This window comes from Castor canadensis, chromosome 13, assembly GCF_047511655.1.
Source record: "Castor canadensis chromosome 13, mCasCan1.hap1v2, whole genome shotgun sequence".
NCBI lineage: Eukaryota > Metazoa > Chordata > Mammalia > Rodentia > Castoridae > Castor > Castor canadensis.
This window is the reverse complement of record NC_133398.1, coordinates 22,722,603-22,742,156: the sequence shown is the minus strand read 5'-3', so window position 1 is coordinate 22,742,156 and position 19,554 is coordinate 22,722,603. Positions and strand designations below refer to the sequence as shown.

The 19,554-nt window shown below is 40.8% G+C and overlaps 1 protein-coding gene and 1 non-coding gene across 3 annotated transcripts in view; one reads left to right on the top strand and one right to left on the bottom strand.

The window, feature by feature from the left end:
• Nucleotides 1–3,507: 3,507 nt before the first annotated feature.
• Nucleotides 3,508–19,554, top strand: part of Ugcg (UDP-glucose ceramide glucosyltransferase) — a 34,541-nt gene continuing 18,494 nt past the window's right edge. The window contains exon 1 of one of the 2 annotated variants that reach the window (XM_020173825.2): nt 3,508–3,726. In XM_020173825.2, the coding sequence (XP_020029414.1) occupies nt 3,629–3,726 (98 nt within the window). In that variant the 5' untranslated portion in view covers nt 3,508–3,628. Of the gene's footprint in view, nt 3,727–4,547; nt 15,945–19,554 lie in introns of those variants that run through there. The other variant, XM_074051259.1, reaches the window with a different exon arrangement.
• On the bottom strand, nt 19,359–19,462 carry LOC141415923 (U6 spliceosomal RNA). The gene has a single exon (XR_012440875.1). It is a non-coding gene; the product is annotated as a U6 spliceosomal RNA (small nuclear RNA).

Sequence of the window (19,554 nt, the reverse complement as noted above, 5' to 3'; positions counted from 1 at the left end):
CCACTGATATATTTATGTTGGTACTGGAGTTTGAACTCAGGGCCTCACACTTGCTAAGCAGGCACTCTTACTGCTTGAGACCCTCCATCAGCCCTTTTTTGTGTTGGTTATTTTCAAGATACAGTCTCAAGAACAATTTGTCCCCATTGGCTTTGACTTGTGATCCTTCTGCTCTCTGCCTCCTGAGTATCTAGGATTACAGGTGTGAGCTACCAGCGCCTAGCTCACCACTGATATTTCATACTGTCCATATGTCTGATGTTTCCAAAGTATCACATAATTGAAATCATACAGTATGTAGATTTTTCAAATTGGCTTCTTTTAGAAATCTCATGGAAGGGTCTCAATCTTAGACGTAAAGAATGCCAATTATTATATGGGAACTGGTGTCTCTTGTCCATAATCTCTACTTGGGAGACTGAAGCTAGCCTGGGGAAATAGTGCATGAGACCTCCAACTCCAAAATAACCAGAGCAAAATGGACTGGCTCAAGAGGTAAAGTGCCTGCATTGCAAGCACAAAGCCCTGAGTTCTAACCCCAGTCCCACCAAAAAAAAAAAAAAAAAATCCCAATCATTAAGAATATGATAAATTCAAAAAAGTAACATGAACATATAACTATAGGTATTTAGGGCAAAACAGAACTAGGAGTGTCAACTGATCAAGATTCAACTGTTTTGTTCTCTAAATGCCTCTTGTATCTGTGTTCTCCTAGCCTTTTGTTCTTTTCTGGGATGTTAAAACAATACAATTTTCATCTCAGTTACAGTTAGAATCAGCTATAATTAAATAATTTTGGTTTGGGTTTGGTTCAAACCAAAAATATGTCAACTGCTTGGTTTGAAGTAGACATTTTGAATTATTGTCTCATTCAGGTTTTATAAACTATTTACAGTCATTAAATAAGTCAAATTTGGGGTTTGTTTGCTCCTTAAAATTTTAATATAGGAATTCTAACATATACCAAACATTGCCAGATCTTCAACATCCGCAGTGTGTTGTCAACACTAGAAAAAAAATCAGAATTGGTTGAATTGTGTTTCTAAAAGAGAGGAAGAGGACTGGGGAAAGAGAAAGGACAGAGGAGGGAGAGAGAAGGAGGAAGAAGAGGAGGAGGAGGAGAAGGAAAAAGCAGCCCAAAGTGAGCTAGCTAAGCAATCAGGGTCTTGGCTCGCCTCCTGTACTGCCTCATTCCACAGGAGAAATTTAGACTCTGGAAAGTGCATTATGTATAAAATATTAGATTTCACTTTCTAATGCTGTTGTTTTAAAACCAGGTTTGGCTTTAATTTAACTAGGGTGAAGTATACCTATTGATGATACCCAATTACAGCAATTCTGTTACCTCTTAAAAACGTCTACTTTCCACTTTCTTTGGCCTCATTTTTTTGTGTTTTTGATCATCCTGTATGAAATCCTTTGTTCTAAGGTTCCAGAAAAAATTTTGGGAAAATGCAGAATATGACAAAATGGATAAAATTGAGCAATTGATATAGTCATCATTGTAAGGGGGCATTAATTATAAGCTGCAGCATTATTTTATATCTAAGATGCATAGTAGTAAAAAAAAAATGCAGCCAACTATTTGTAAGACACCATTGACTGAGATGCAGTCCCATTCCAGAAATGTTAAAATGTGTTTTGTAAAAAGTGTCTTAGATTTGTTTCAATTCACTACAATAGTGACACTTTAAAATTTGTGATGTTATGTCAATATTAGCATTCTATCCTGCTATAACTTTATCAACAATGGGAATTTAATTTCTAATCACTGTTCTTTCTACTACTTTTACAGCAGCAGAAAAAAAGACGTCATCAATCCAGGGTTGGTTCTCAGTATAGACCTTAAACTTTTTCCTAACTGTGGTTTATCATTTAAATCATGGCTTTCGGGGTTACCTCAATCATTATCAGCTACAATAAATAGCCATAATAAAATAAACAACTTCTTTGCGAAACTGAATTCACTTCTGAAATCTCAAGGGAGGTCATGGATTATTTAAAAGGAAATAACTTGAAATAATAAACACTGTTTAAATATGAAACAACCGAACAACAATATAAACTCACCCAGGCTAAAGAAACAAACGGAAGCATCAGTTACTAGCATCTCAGACTGATGCAAAATGAGTATAAATACTGTTACTTTTTTTTTTTTTTTTTTTTTTGGTGGTACTGGATGGAGTTTGAACTTCTACTCTTCTTTTTGAGACTGGGTTTCTTTATTTGCCCCAGGCTGGTCTGGAACTCCTGTACTCACGTTCAAGTAATCCTCCTGCCTCAGCTTCCTGAATAGGTGGGAATACAGAAGTTGCTGGGACTACAGGAAAGTACTATGGAAACTCTTCTTTCCACCTTAGGTGTTGTCCACATTTTTTCTACTTAGCCACATTTTAACAATGTCTTAAAAAGTGAAACTAACTTTATAATTGATTTAACCCAATAAATACAACATTTATCATTTCAGCATGTCATTATAAGACTTATTAAGGAGACGATCTTCGACATCCGTGGTGTGTTGTCAACACCAACAGCGCATCTCCATTGCAGCTAGCTGTATTTCAAGCGCTCTCTTAGTCACAATGTAGCCACGGTGATGGACAGCCCAATGCTGGGGGGAATCTCAGCACCAACCGATTCTTAGATTCTGAGTTTGAGAATTTCTTTTACACTACACACTGTCTCTAAGGTGCACAGAGATCTGCGAGGCACAAGGGTCCCTTTTGATCCAGGATTGCGCAGCCCTGTTCAGTTTGGGGGAAAGGCGTGTGGGAAGCCCCGGCAGCCAGGGAACGTAGCCTGAAGCAGGGCCTAGCCGCTCCGACAGCCAGGCCGGGTGGGGGGTACTGCAGACACACACAGCGTTGCAAGTCGGATTTTGAGACCAGCTTGGGAAGCTGCCGCTGTCCTTTTCTGCGGAGCCCGGGAGTCGAGCCAGAGACGGGTAGAGCGTACTTCCGAGCATGCGTCCTGCTCGGGCTGCGCGTCCGTGGCGCCTCGGTGGCTAAGTGGGCTAGCAGTCGGAAGTCCCGGAGCCCACCCCAAGCCCAGCAGCAGCCGCCCCGGGGCGCGCTCTCGCCGGCGACGCAGCGGGCGCGCGGGCGGCGGGGTGGGCGGGGATCGGCAATGGCCCCGCCCCTCTGAGGGGCGGGAACCGCGGTTCCGCGGGGCGGGGGTGCGCCGCGCCGACGAGTCTGGGCGCCAGCTGCAGGTTTCGATTAGTGCGCGGAGCTGCGGCAACAGAGCAGGACAGTGGACTTGCACCGCCCAAAGCCCGGCGGCAGGGAGGCAGGGGCGGCGGCGGGGCGCACGGGCCGGGCTGTGGCCGCCGAGGGTTGGAGACGCGAGCCGGAGCGTGGGGCAGAGGCCGCCCAGACCACGGAGCCCGGCCACCGCAGCGCCCGCAGCCGCGAGCGCGCCGAGGACCCGCGCACCGGCGAGGGCGCGCCAGCGGGGGCGCGCAGGCCCTGCCCGCCCCTTCCGTCCCCACCCCCTCCGCCCCTTCCTCTCCCCACCTTCCTCTCGCTTCCCGCGCCCCCGCACCGGGCGCCCACCCTGTTCTCCTGCGGCGGGAGCGCTGTCCGCGGCGGCGGCTGGAGCGGGCCGGGCCGGGCCGGCGGGCCGGGGGATGGCGCTGCTGGACCTGGCCCTGGAGGGAATGGCCGTGTTCGGGTTCATCCTCTTCTTGGTGCTGTGGCTGATGCATTTCATGGCCATCATCTACACGTGAGTGAGGGGCAGCCGGAGGAGCTGGTGGGTGACGAGGGGCCAAGCCTCGGGGACAGGCGAGGCTGGAAGGCGTTTGCGCTTTGGAGGGGACAGGGCTCGGGTGGGGGTGAAAGAAGCAAATTCTCTGTCCCCTCCATCTCCTCTCTCCTTGGACCGCTGGGGTCGGGGATCCTTGGGAGGGAAAAGTGACCGGTGAAGGGGCTGCTGGGATGCAGGCTACTGCAAAGCCAGGGGAGAGGTGACCGCTACTACGTGTCAGCCGGAAGGTTGCTTGCTCGGTCTGATTGTGTTGGGGATTCGTGTGGTTTTTCATCTGGGCCAAGATGTACGGCGTATTTTTTTCTCTCTCTCTCTCTCTCTCTCTCTCTCTCTCTCTCTCTCTCTCTCTCTCTCTCTCTCTTTCTTTCTCTCTCTCTCTCTCTTTCTCTCTCTTTCTCTCTCCCTCCCTCTCTTCTCTTCAGTCTCTCTCTCTCTCTCTGTGATGATCATTTCCACTCTGCTGGCAGCTGCTTACCAGCTACCTGGGGACCTCCCTGTGGATTTTGTTCCTGGAAGAGCTGTGTGCGCTTAGGTGTGGAGCACCTGTCCACCTTGAAAAATAACCAGCAAACCTCCGAGCTTGCGTTATAGCTTCGAGTCCTGTTAGGGTGCATATTTCAGGATGGTTGCTTTCTTCCTTTCTTCTTTTTTTCTCTTCATTTATTGCCTTGTTTAGATTTGTCCCCTTCCCCTGCCCTCCACATCTTTCATCATTTAGGAGATAGTTCTTGAGGCCTACTGGATACTACTCACCACGGTTCTTGTGCTGGGGGCACAGTGGTGAGCAGGACAGAATTTATGTCTTCATGGAGCTTTCATTCTAGAAGGAAGAAACATAACAAAAATCCAAGTAAGGATATTCCAGATAAAGCCTGGGAATAAAATAGAACAGGGTGAGAGGAAAAAAAGAGACATGAGCCATGTAGCTAGTTTTGATACTTCAATTAAATGTCTTTAAAATGAAGGCTGTGTAAATAAATGAAAGAATTGTGTAGAGAGCATTACCGATATGGATTCACTTGACTTTTTAGCCAGCAAAAAATAATAAGAAAAAACGATTTTTACCACCAAGCAGAGTCAGGAGTATATTATTAGTAGAGAAGAGGGGAGAACTTTAAGAAATTAGTTACTTTTAGGGTTTTTTGTTTGTTTTCTTTTTACTACAGAACAAGTGTGCTTTTTGTTATTGCTGTTTTGTTTTTATTAATACAGTGTGGCATTCCCTAATACTGAAAATGTGCCACTTCAATATTGTTGGTTTTAGCTTTTGGAGTTTTTGAGTTGTAGTCACTGGACACATTCTGGAGATCATTTTAAATATTATGGGTTCTTAAAAAAAAAGAATGCTTACTATATAAGGAATTTAGACAATCCAGAGTGGAATAAAAAATTATAACACACATACTAAAGCAGCATTACATTGTGAACCTTTTGTGACAATCCTTCCAACTGTATTTCTTTGGGGCGGGAAGGGAAGAGGAGAGAAAGCCACCCTATTATGATTATTCTGTAGCTTCCTTAAAATTCATGTATTTAATAAATTGTTCCTGAGAAGCAGTTTTGTATAGGGCACTGTGCTAGGTACTAGAAGAAGTAAGAGTGAGGAGCAAAACATCCAAGCCTGCTGCATACACAGAGCTGCCATGTAAAATGTCATCACCATTTTTTTTACATCAATATATGTATGAACTTCATCATTTTAAATGCATAACATTTTAGCTGATGAAGTACTATTATGTGTTATTATGATAGACATTTGGGTTTTTTCCAGTTCATCAAACATCTCAGTGAGGATTTAATTTTTATTAAGTTTTTCAGTACCCAGGTGATGGAGCCCTGGGCCTACTGCATGCTAGGCAAGTGCTTTATCACTGAGCTACATTCTTATCCCCTATGATGAATTCTTCAAAATGCATCTCCTGAGTTTACATTTCTGGAAGAGGAATTATTAGATACAATATTGCCCTATAAAAATACTACATGCATTCATAGTCCTGGTAACATTGTTTGCTGGTCCCCATTTCCCCTACTTGCATCAGGCTTTTCATTCATTTAATTACAAGCTCCATTGAACACTTTTATTTATGTGGTAGTTACATTTAGTTGTAAATTACATGCTCATAATCTTTTGCCTGTACTGCAGTCTATTGCTGAGTTCATCTATTTTTGTAATGAGTGTAATTCTTCTGTTACCTGTATGTATTGCAATTGTTTTTTTGTGGTACTGGAGTTTGAACTCAGGGTCTTGCACTTGCTAGGCAGGCACTTTACCCGTGTGCTGTAATTTTTTCCCAGCCTGTTTTATTGTCTTTCAACTTCACACATATTTAACATTAAATGTGTGTGTGCGTGTGTGTGTGTGTGTGTGTGTGTACACTGGCTTCGAACTGACTGCCTCCTGAATAGCTAGGATTACAGGCGTTAGCCACCCGGTGCCCGACAATGTATGTGTGTTGTAGGTACACAAGTCTTTTTTTTCTTTTTTGATGTCGGACTTTGGTGTAATATTTTTTTTTATCCTCCTCATTCCCAATTACTGTATGTGTTAGTCTGTTTCCTTTTAGTTTTGGGAGTTTTCTTTCTTAACTTTTTTTTTCTCGCATATCACTCTGTAATTCACCCAGTATCTTACTCTGAAATATGATGAGATTTAGGGCTCTAATTTTAGCTTTATTTAAATATTTAGCCACTTATCCCCAAATCATTTATCACATGACTATTTGGTTTTTCCATAGTTTTGAAAATACTGTCTTTATCATAGACTAAGTTCTGCTTTGTACTTGGGTGTTTCATACGTTCCAGTGCATTTTTGTACATCTATTAGTTTTTACACTATATCTACTAGTTCTTTTCCTGACCAATGGAATTTTATTATCTGGTGAGGCAAACCTCTCATTCTTTTGCAGATTTTTTTTTACTTTTTAACACATTTTTACTTAGAGATGGACTTTAGAATCTTTGTTTTAGAGTTTTAAGTAATTTTGGTTAAAATTAAGTTTATAGCTGGATTTGGGGAGAAAAGCAACTTCTTTCCACATGGCACCATAATGTACCACCCTCCACCAATAGGTATACAAAATAATAAATGTGACACTTATTTGTTTAAAATTAACATTATTGTTATGTTCTAATCTTTCAAATAACCATCTGGAAATGTTTGCAGTCTTAAAGTTGAGTCAACTTCAGAATTGTTTTATTTCTTGTGCTTAATGATAGCAGCAAACATTTTTCTTAAAAGAGTTTAGGCTTTTGAGAATAGTGAAAACTTTTAGATTAGTTGAGATACTGTAGAGAGACTGCATATTTATTTTCTAATGCTCCACAACAATACCATTTTTATTGACAGTAACAGGTTCCTGAAAAGTTACACCACGAGAATCAATGAAGAAGGGCTGGCCTAGTGACTCAAGTGGCAGGGTGACTACACTAGTGACCACCTAGTGACTCAAGTGGTAGAGTGCCTGCCTAGAGGCCCTGAGTTCAAACTCCAGTCCTGACAAAAAAAAAAAAAAAAAAACCCAAAAAAACAATTAGTTTATAATAGGTTAGACTGATTTGCTAAATATAGAAAACTTGTGAGTACTTTTTTGAAATGGATAACTGAATATAAAGCAATGAACAGATTAATTTCTGTATAAATTGAATCTTACCCTTTTTTGATAAGTATCTTCTAGTCTACTCCCACCTTCCATCTTTCTTTTTTTTTTTTTTACACGTATGATTTGATACCTTTCTTACTGAAGTAAAGACACTTCCCAGTTTAATGTAAGAGTCGTTTCCAGGCAGAGAACTATACATTTTTTTTCCTTTCCCTCTCCCTACTTACTTAGTAAAATTGCAGTTGAACCTCAGCACTTAACAGGCAGAGTTAGAGAACTTTGACAACAGTGTTTTGGTTAAAACAATGTGATAAATATCCTATGTGATATTATAAGGGTAAGTTTTCTGAGTACATATTCTATATCCCTGCCAGGCCTTTTTGACATAAGTAAGCAAATACTGATGCTCTCCTTCAGAAACTTGTGCTTGCAGCTGGTGGAAATGGAGCCTATTTTCAAAAACTGCTCTGCATCTGGGTGTCAGATTAAGGAGTGTAATCTGTAGGCTTCTAACTGGTAAAAATGTTCACATAATGATCAATTTTGTAATAAAATGACCGAGAAAAACTAAAGCATTTTGAAAACTGGTTATTTAAAAAACATTAAATACAGTGTGCAATGGCATCTATTGAGTTTGGACTTGATGTCTTACTGTGTCTTCTTACAATTAGATAACCAGCTAAGTATTGACCTGGGGGTGGAGGCGTGAGTAGGGCGCCTGCCTAGCAAACATGAAGCCCTGAGTTCAAACCCCAGTTCCACCAAATAAATAAATTAGAAAAAAATTTAAATGGAAGTCAGGTATGGTGGTACATTCCTGTAATCCTACCACTCAGCAGGTAAGCCAGTTTAGGGTGCATAGAGACTATATAGATACTGTCTCAAAAAAACTAATAAAATAAAAATTGGGCTGAATCTTGTTATACAGTGAGCAACTCTTGCTGAAGAAAGTTATTTTGTTTTGTTTCTGATTTCACAAATGTCTTACAATTTCTATAAGTGTGCCCCCCCAAAAAAGTGATAGCTTATAAGAAACCCTGTATTCCAGTGTTTAGAAACTTACCACTGTTTCTACCATTTTGCTCCTTCTCAATTGTAATATTGAACTGAAGCTTAGTCACTTCATAACGTCTTCTAGGTGGCACGTACTTGGAGCAGGAAGGATCTTATTCCCCAGATTTTTAATTTCCTAAAAATAACTGATGATTATAGCTCAGTAGGCAGAGTAAGTTAGGTGATCTTTATGGGTTGTTTGTTTCTTTTTTGTAAGAGTGAGTATGCTTTGATAGTTGGGACTAGGATGAAATCATACAGAAGTCTCAGAATTGTTTCTTCTCTTTTAGAAGCCATCTTGTTGGATGATAGTAAGAGTATTTGAGCAAAACACCATATCTTATTCTCCTCCCCTCCATTTTTTGTTTGTGTGGGGGGGGGAGAGGGCTGAACTCGGGTTCATGCTTACTAGGCAGGATCTCTACTGCTTGAGCCACACCCTATTTTCGGCTTTGGTTACTTTTGAGATAGGGTCTTGTTTTGTGCCCTAGCTAGTAGCCTCAATCACAATCCTCCTATTTTTGTTCTCTGCATAGCTAGGATGACAGGCACATGCCACCACTCCCAGCTTTTATTGGTTGAGGTGGGGTATCATTTTGCCCAGGCTGTCCTCATACTATCATCCTCCTGATCTCCTCTTCTCAAGTAGCTAGAATTACAGGCTTGAGCCACTGCACCTGGCCTGCCTCCATTCTTTTTCTCCTCTCTTTGCCATCCCACCCTCTCCCTCGGATTATCACTTTCCACTCTATACATAATGTCCTCACGTTTAGTATTAAGCTTTTATCTTGTCTATTAGTTGACTGGAGGTGCCAAGCTAGTATGGAACTATTTCTTGTATACACAAATACTAACTATATGCTAGTAAAGCAGAGGTCCTTTTCTTAAAGATTTTTTTCAAGTTAATTCTGCTTTCTACAAACATATTTCTAATATTTCTAGTATAGCAGCTTCTATACCTGTTGCATAGCTTTTGAATGGAGTCTACATATGCATTGTATCAGAATAATTCTGATAAACCACCTGTCAGAAGCTGGTTGTATTTTTAATCTAGATTTTAGCACTTCAAATATTTAGCTGTGGTATGATTTGGGCCTTAAACTCGGGAATACATTAGTGTGCTAAATGTTGGTGGAATGTATATTGCAATCTTCTTTTATGGGTTTATCCTGAGGATACCCTTGGACTTTGGTCAACTGTTGATCAGTCAAGATAATTGCTATAGGACTACTTTTTTGGTAAGTGAATGAGGCATTTCAGCAATTGAACCCTTTTAAATTGAGCCTGGAAGATAAAGATATAATATGATAACTTTAAAGTTCAAAATGGGAGGGGATAAAAGAGAGTGGTGAAGGGGGGGGTTCAAGTATGATATTTTTGATACATAGTAAGAACCTTTGTAAATGCCACATTGTAACCCCACCCAGCACAAAAAAAAAAGTTTAAAATGAACATTGTAATTGATAGTTCCCTTGACTCATTAGCGTCCCTTTCTCCGCACCATTCAGTGAATCTTCATATCTACCCTAGCTTGTGGGAACCTCAGTGCTCACCACCATCTCTACCTACAGCATGTTTTTGTTTTGTTTTTCTTACTGTACATCCCCTCATCCTGCTAGAGCACTAATCTTGGATCATGTGCTTCAAATCTTGCCATGAGTCCCCATTGCTTTCAGGTTAAAAATGCAAACGTCTTAGCCAGACCTATACACAGCCCTTCTGAGCCCAGCCATTGCTTTGTGTCATGGCTTCAGCAATGTTGAATTACTGACATTCCTCTGAATATACTTTCTTTAATTGTCTCTCCCTTCCTTCCTTCCTTCCTTTTTCTTTCTTTGAGCTTAACTATCTCCTCCTCATTCAAGGCAATTTAGACTTTCATTCTCTACAATGTTAGGTGTTTCCTCTTATGTATTTCCATAGTACTTTGGACTTAACCATCTAAATTGTAAATAACTGTCTCTTTTTCCAATTACACTGAGCTTTTGAGGGTACAGATAATGTCCTGTTTACCATTGTATCTCCACAGTCTCCTAAGCATTCAGTTATTTCTTGTTGAGTGAATGCTCTCTGGGTTTCTTCAGTGGTGTTACCAGAGTTTTGCTCATTCATTAATTTAGTCTCTGATGGTAATTATAGTTTGAGGTAGATGGTCAGAAAATGGGGTGCTTTTGGTAGATAAATTTGTATTGGTGTAAGCTGCACAAAGGGGTTTCCTTGTGGTATTTCCATACATGCATATAATGTACTTTCATCAAATTCACCCCTTCAATAGAAGACTAATAACATTTTTATCTTCCTCCTTTCAAACAGTTTTACTATGCTATTTTCATACATATATATAATTAGACATAGAATTTAATAAAATTAATTAGACCCAAGTGGAATCTCTGATCTCACTATTTCTTTTTTTTTTTTTGCTGGGACTGGGGTTTGAACTCAGGGTTTTGCTCTTGCTAGGCAGGTGCCTCTACTCCTTGAGCCACACCCCATACTTGATCTCACTATTTCTAACCAGTTGCAGGTTAAAATAGAAACAGGGCTATAACAATCATTTGTTTACCTTCAGCATCTTAGTTAAATCTGAATTTCCAAAGGGACCGATTGTCTTGCAATAAATAATCTTTACATTCAAATCTGTCCTTTGGGGAATGTAGCGCCAAGGCCTTTACAGAGGCAAGTCATACAATGTCCCTACTTATCCTTCATTCACAGAATTTTATTTCAGACATGAATTAGTTTTAGTTTAAACATTAAGGTCAGCTTTACAAGGGTAGCTTGAGGGAACTGTGTAGAGATGCTCATGGTGTGGTGAGTTCTGTTCTGTTTTTGAGCACTATCTGGTAGGTCCATATCTCCTGCTGGGAACCTTGCTTACTTAGTTGCTATCAGCAAAACACCATGCTCTACCCATTTTCTGAGCACTAGAGTTAATGCCATTGTCACCAGTAGGCTAGTGAGTTGGGTTTGTTTGTTTGTTTTTGGTGATTTTGTTGTTTGAAAACTCAATAAAGATATCATACTTGTTTTCTATGTTATACTCTGCAATAGGTGAACCCATTGTCTGGTAGAAATAGTTTGCGTTTTCCTACACAGCTAATTCACCATTGGTTACTTTTCATTCTCTGGGGAATCTTAGGTCAGCAACGTTAAGGGTGTACTATTTTGAAGTGATAAGTACTCAGTGGCAGTTAACATTAGTTGTGACACATAACTGATTGATCATAAGCACACAGCAACAGCCTTCCGGGGCATGGTCATAAATAGCAACAGAGGCCTTCAATCACTGGGAACTGCTGGCATGGACTAAGGAAAGTAGGTGCCTGCTGATAGTGCAATCAGCCTAATTTTATGTGAAATATTAACAAGCTTGGAGCTGAGGAGGTAAATTCCTGAATCACACAGCCGAACTATAAAACAGCACAATCTGGGGCTGTTAAAGGTACATGACCTTTGTCCTCCCAGAATCCATTTTCTCCCTCACAAGCCTTAGGTGACATTCTTGTGACTCTGATGGTGAAGAGCTGTAGAAGGCTGCAGCCAAGGAGGCTGCTGCCAGCTGCCAAGGGGGAAGAGCCTCCAGCATGGCTCGCTCTTGCTCCTCCTGACTACTCTCCAAACAGTTTCCCTTTCTACTACACTTCCCTGCTGCTACAGCTAAGTTATGAAACAAAGCTGCAAGAGAAACCAGTACACATGGAACAAACCAGTAAGTCAAAAGCTGTTGGTGGTGTGAGACTAAAAGCTAAGAAGACTGAAGCCATCAGCTAACACAGTGAAAAAGGCAATAATGAGATGCTGTTAAATAAAAATCAAGTCTCTCCCATCACTTCAGGAAATAGTTAGGATTCCGAAAGCCAAAGCAAAATCCAGCAGAACCCCTGAACACTTCTTCCTGTCACTTGGAATTCTCTGAAGTGTTCCCTCAATGATGTCCCTCGAGCTCACAACAGAAAAAACAGGGTGCTGAAGGCCTCTCTCTTTTGCCTGTGATTTATCTCTCATAACCTGTGGACTTTGAGCAAGTGTTAGTTCCTCTGAGGAAGCACCCTGGATGTGCCTCTACTCACTCCCCCAATCCCTGCTGCTGGCAGGTCAGCCCTGCAGGGTCCTGGGAGCCCCTCTCCACTCTAGCCTTGGGAATGGCCCTGCCTTATAACCAGAATGCTTTTTTTTTTTTTTTTTTTTTTGATGGAGAGTGATTTTAGCTCCTAAATTTTTAGTTTAGACGTGATCTCCAAGAAAAATGATACACATATTGAAAATTAACTGTTTTTTACCTCCCCCAAATTGTCCACTTAAGTTTCAGGATCACTTTACTTGTTAAAAGTTTAACCGACTAGCTACATAATCAGACCATTTCCTTTATTCCCACTGCATTCAGAAGATGTAATAAAATCAGATTTCTGAAAATTGAAAGATCATGTGTTATTTTGTTAGAGCGAGCGCATTGGGGGCAGTGGGAGGGGCTTCCTCTCACCCATGGAGTGGAGTGAGAAGGCTGACTTACAGCCTTTGCTCCAGGCCTGTGCTAGACACAGGGGTGTAATGGACAGTGAAACAGAATGCAGTCTCTGCAGGCTCTTCCAATCCTTCTCAACATCTTCATGCTAGAAGGTGGTCTTGCTCATTCAGAGTTAACATAGTAACCAGCAGTTACTTTATACATTGTATCTGCTGCAGAGCTGAAATAAAGCTGTCTTGTGTCTCCCATGGTGGGCCCCTCTCCTTCTACTAGAGCCAACTGAAGGAGGTTCTTGTGTCCATGTGATCCAGCATCTCCAGTCAGATTTTAAGAATATAGTGATTAAGAAAAGCCAGGATTCTGCAGAGTTGCTGCCTAATTGTGAACCCATCTAAGTTTAAAAGGAGAGACTAGCTTGAAGAAAGAAAAAACAAAAACAACAACAAAAATAATGGCCCATTTGTTTGTTTTTCTGTTGTTTTGAGGGGGTGGTAATACTGGAGTTTGAACTCAGGGTCTTAATTTTGGTAGGCTCTACCAGTTGAGCCACTCCACCTAAGGAGCCTTTTTTTTTTTAAACTTAGGGCCTACTCCTTGAGCCATTCCACCAACTCTTTTTTCTGAGATAGGGTCTCATGAACTATTTGCCCAGATGGCTTCGAACCACAATCCTCCTGATCTCCGCCTCCTGAGAAGCTAGGATAACAGGTGTGAGCTACCAGCACTCGGCTAGAATTTTAACTTCCATCTAGTGTTAACCTCAATATTGAACATAATTTAAACTGCTTTAAATCATTTCCCTTACCCCTTTTAATCTTTATTAATATGCAAGAGTTTATTTTCTCTTTTTAAAAAGTGAACATAAATGCTTAATATAAATACATGTGAATCTTTTTTTTTTTTAAAGTGAATTTCTAGTCCTTCCATTTTGGGGAATGACTTCAATATTTGACATCTCTACATCTCTTATCAGCAGTATGGTAATTCAGAGAAGTTATATTTCAAGGAAAATGTTCTTGAGAGTTTTTTTTTTTTAAGTTGTGGATAATGGCTGTTATTGAATGCTTATTTTGTGACTTAATCTCATGTGTTTCTCACAGCTGAGGCAGGTACTTACTATGTACACTTAAAAAACAAAACTTAAGATAAAAAAGTAACTTGTCCAAGGACACATAGCTAGTAAGCTGGGATAGAAACTCAGACAACCTGCCACCAGTTCACACTCTTAAATACTATTCCATATACTGCCAGAGGTAACCTAAAAATAACCCCGGAAGTAATCATTATGGATAGGATATCTGTATGGGAATTTTTCCACCTGTTGAGAGGCTTAGTTTGTGACAATTAGCAACATTTAGATGGCCATGGAGAAGGTATTTACCTACTCTGCTCTCTTCCCATTTTCACATCACTTGTCCTGTTCTCTCACAGTCTTAACAAGTTCAGTCCAGCCCATGACTGTTGATCTTTCTAAATGTTTCCACCTTGGCACTCTCCTGTCCTTCTGGTAACTGAGTCTTTTTGGGTCTGAGGTTTTCTACTTTGCACCCTGGAGTCACATGGAGGACTGTCTGCTTCTTATCACTGGAGGTTTTGGTTTAATTGATCCCAGCATCAGGATTTAAAAAAAAAACAAAAACGAAACTCCTAAGGTGATTGCACTGTGCAGCCTAGGTTGAGAATGACTGCCCTAGGCTATTTATCCACAGTTATATCCTGCATCTGCCACCTCCTGGCTTCATTTAATTCTTTTAGCACAGAACCCACAGTTTGTCCTTGCCTCTTGCCTTGCTGCCCCTTGCCTCACCTCATATCTGTCTGTCATGTTGTCCTGACTCCATCCAGTAATTTATAGCTTCTCAGCTTTCAAAATCATGCAGGGGTAATCACTTGCCATGTGGGTTAGTACTATCACACATTCAGAGTTTCAGATCTCAGCTAAACATGCAGTGCTCTCTGGCAGTACTTGCTTTCTATGTCTTGCACTGTTACCCATGACCTAGTCAACCCCGACCATTCTACCCCATTCCGGACATATTACCTTAACTTCTAACACTGTGGATCCTGGCGTGTCGCTTTTTTTCCCCCTTGTCTTGTTGTTACCTTTTGACTAGCTCTCTTCCCCATGCACTCAAGTACTCTTACAAAATTTTTACCTGCTTAGCGAGTGTGTGGTCCTGAGTTCAAGCCCCTGGATCAAAGCCATCACCACGAGATGTCTTAAGAGTAACTTTAAAGTTAGTGTGTTCAAACTCTGTTCCATCGCTCATTGTGTCCAGATTTTATGAATGGCACTATAAGTTACTTAAGCTCAGACTTGGGAGTCATCCATGTGCACTTGTTAATGGCAAACGGTGATTTCAGAAGACCTTGGTCTTGCGTTCTAGCATGGAAGAATCCAAGCGGAATGTGAGGGTGGAAATGGGGTATATTAAAAGTTAGGAAAGGAAATACAAAGGGAGCACAGTGGATGCAGGTTGAAGTCTGCTGGAAGAGAGAAGGCCCTTTTCTTTTTCAGATGCTTTTAAAACCTACACTAACCCATTGGGAGGGCAGACTCAGGTGATTCCCACCAATAATGAGCAAGTTGGGAGGGGCCTGGGCGGTTTCCAGCCAGGTGCAGGTGGTCTGGGCCATCCCCAGGCAACCTACATGAGCCCCAAACTTTTCCTACTTCTAGTCTGCTTCACACTCTCATGTATCACCTCCATCCCTCTCTTCAGTTATTAACCAAGCCCCCTGAATTCTGAATTCTCACTTTTTCTTGACTCTTCCTTTTGTTGCGTTTTTGGTCTGTGCACCTATTTTTTTCTGGAACTTTAAAACATTTTCTCCCACCTTGCATCTGCTTTACCTGTACTTTATCTTCTTAATTTGTACAAATGCAAAAATAATCCTTGTTACTTCCTTGTAGTCTTTCATGGTTTTATCTTGGCCAGAAGGTGAACTGCCTTTTCATCCTTACCTATGAAGTTGAAGAGTTTATAGCTGAGAGGAGTCTGAAAGCAGGTTTCCCAAGCTTGAATGTGCTGTGAATCACCTAGAGATCCTGTTAAAATGTAGGTTCTAGTTCAATAGTTTGTGGGGAGGGGAAGAGGGTGGTGAGCTGAGACTGCATTTCTCACAATCTCCCAGGTGGTAACAAGGGTGCTGGTCAATGGACCACACTTGGATTGTGAGAAGTCTTAAAGAATGCAAAAGGTAGAGTGTTCTAAGCATGCTTTGATGATAGTCTATCCCACTGCAGTGACTTGGACAAAAGTTACTTCTGAATGACAGGTGGCTTGTGCAAAGGTGAGAACCACCTGTTCTATCTCAAATACATGGAACTGCTGTAATGATCACGCACACACACACACACACACACAGATTCTAAAAATAAGAAGGACAATATCCACCATGTTCTGGAAGTGAAGACGGAGTACAAAGCAGTGAGTCAGTCTTGTCGGCTAATTCTAGTCCCAGTGACATTTCAGGGTTGGTTTCAATTTATTGATTTTTTCCCCCCCTCATTATTGGTGTTTCTTTCCCTAGTTCTTTGCATACCTGGCAATTTTTATTAAATGGCAGATGTTTTGAATTTCACTTAGTTGGGTGCTGGTAGTTTTTTCTGGATTCAGCTCTCACCTCCATTTAGAGGACTCTGCTGTGCTCGGCCTGGGTTCCTCTTTCCCTGCACCCTAGCCTGGAAGTGGTCTTAAAGCAGTAAGCCAGGGTAATTACAGTGCTCACCACATTTGTGTTCTGTGTCTCAGGAACTACTGTCCTCCTTTACCTAGTGTTCAGTGTCTTAAAACTGTCTTCTCCTATATTTTGCCTGATTTTTTTGTTGTTGTTTCAGGTAGGAAACAACCCACCTGGTTAAAAAATCACAAAAGTATTAAGGGCTTTCATCAAAGACATCTCCCTGTTACACCTACCTCCCATCTGCCCTAATTCCAACAATTCTTCCCTGGCATTATTCATTTGTTTCTTACCTTCCAGAGCTTATAAAATGTATCTACAAGCTGAAACATACATATAACGTGTGTGTGTGTGTATTTTGTCCAAAAGTTGAAGTCTTGGAGGGATGGGGACATCTAGGGTTTTTAATACTTGTATTATAATCTATTTGTAATAGCTCCAAATTGTAAGCAACCTACCTGTCTATCAACAGCAAATAGACAAAATGTGGTATGTTAACATAAGGAATAACACAGTAAGAATGAGTAACCTATAACTAAATGTAACAACATGGATGAGTCTCACTACTGTAATGTTAAACAAAAGAACCGGGACACAAGAAGGTAGGTATATCTTGTGGGATTCCATTTGCATTAAAATTTAGTAAAACTAGTCTATAGTCTTAGCATTTAGTTTAGTGATTACCCTTGAAAGGAGAGTAGTAAGTTGATGGAGACATACAGAGACTTCTGGGGTTCTGGTAATGCTTTTGTTTCATGACCTGGGTATAGATTATGGAAAGTTTCACCTTGGGAAATTTTTTTTTTTTTTTTTTTTTTTTGGTGGCACTGCTTGCTAGGCAGGTACTCTTAACAGTGGCTTAAACCACTCTTCCAGCCCTTTTTTTTGTGATGGGTTTTTTCAAGCTACAGTCTCACGAACTATTTACCCAGAACTGCCTTTAAACCACAATCCTCTTGAGTAGCTAGGATTACAAGTGTGAGCCACCTTCTTCACAGCTCAGGCTCATGATTTCCATGTCTTTGCTTCTCTCTGTGATGCAGTCTGGTAATTTTTCAAATCTAGCTTCCAGTTCTCTCTTGTACTGTTGGTATGAAGTCTGTGTTCTGTTGAGTTTCTAATGTCAGTGAGCATACCTTTGATCTCTACACGTTGTTGCTTCTTTTCATGATCACCGTTTCTCTCATTCCTTCTCTTGGACTTTGTTCAGACAACGCAGGTCTGGGCCCCAAACTCATGTGGTGAGGTGATTTCCAGGACGGCTTTTTCCTTTTGTTTCACAACCCAGAGGGCAGAATCTAAGACAAGGGACATCTCCATCTTCCTCTGAGGGCTAAGAGTTTTTTGCTTTGCTTTTCAGGGATCCCAGATTTATATAAGGCTCTCAGAACAAATTTCTTCTTATTCATTACTTCTCATTCTTTTCTGCACTCTAAGTGACCTGGGATCAACAGCTGGCCCTGACACTTTCTCTGAGAAGTTTCTCCTTATTTCTGACATTTGGGGCCTTTATGGTTTTTTTCATAACAGTTCAATCATGTATTTAAAAATAAGCTTTTAGTGTACTCAAAAAGGGAGAAAATTATTTATATATATATAAAATGTATATATAATAATACATTATATGTATACACATAAAGATATTCATAAACATACTGTATGTACATTTCAGCTTGTATATACATTTAAAAATCTCAAGAATGAGTCAAGTACCAGTGACTCAAGCCTATAATTCTAACTACTTGGGAAGCTGAGTTCGGGAGGATCGTGGTTCCAGGCTAACCTGAGCAAAAAGGTTTACGAGACCCCCTTCTCAACAGAAAAAAACTGGACATGGTGGCATGCACCTGTCATCCCAGCAACAGCAAAAAGTGTAAATAAAGTAGGAGGATCATAGTCCAGGCCTGCCTGGGCAAAAAGCAAGACTCCGTCTCAAAAATAACCAGAGCAGGAAGGGCTAGAAGCATGGCTCAAATGGTGGAGTGCATGCCTAGCAAGCGGGAGATCTGGATTCAAACCCCAATACTGCCCCAAAAATAAATAAATAAATAAATCCCAAGAAGGATAAGAAAGAACTGAATAATGCTGGGAAAGTCATGATTGGAATGGGGTCAATGGGAGTAGGGTGACAGGGAGACTTCTTTTATGAGAATCTCTTAATGCTTTGGTGATTTCAGCCATGTGACTGTGTTACTGATTCAGTTAGTTAAATATTTGATATAAACTTTTCCTGTAGCAGTCCAGATGTCCTGTACTGGATAGGTCTCTCCAAAATCTGGTCTGCTATTTTATTAGAAATGGAAGAGCAGTCATTTTTGTGGTTGTGTAAGTTTTAGATCCTGGCTTTGCCTCTGTGTAGCAAGCACTGTATGTGAACTCTTGTCAATCAGTATTTTCCAAACTCTCTGTGGTAAGGTGTTAGCTCTTTACAACATTCCAATCTACTTCAGACTGATACTTTGCTAAACTGCAGTAACAAAAAGTTGCTGACCACATGCTTGGATGGCATGACCATGTCAAATTGCTATTTTTTTTAATCTTATATTTATTTTCTATTTTATTTTTGGTGATACTGGAGTATGAATTCAGGGCTTGCAAAGCAGTCTCTCTACTACATGAGCCATGCCTCCTGTCCGTTTTGCTCTGTTTATTTTGGAGATTGGGTCTCGGCTGGCCTTTTGAACCATGAGCCTCCTCAAATCAGTCTCCCAAGTAGCTAGGATTATAGATGTGAGCCACCAGCACCCAGTTCAAATTGCTGTTTAAATTTTTTTTTTTCAATTTCTTTTTTAAATGTGGAACACTTCACAAATTTGTGTGTCATCCTTGTGCAGGAATCATGCTAATCTCTATATCATTCCAATTTTAGTATATGTGCTGCCAAAGTGAGTGCTTGTCAATTTGTTTTCATTGCAAGCCAGTAAAAAGCAACTGATGGACCAGCCCACTCTGTAGTGGTCCACTCTCTAGTGGGTAGCACTGCTA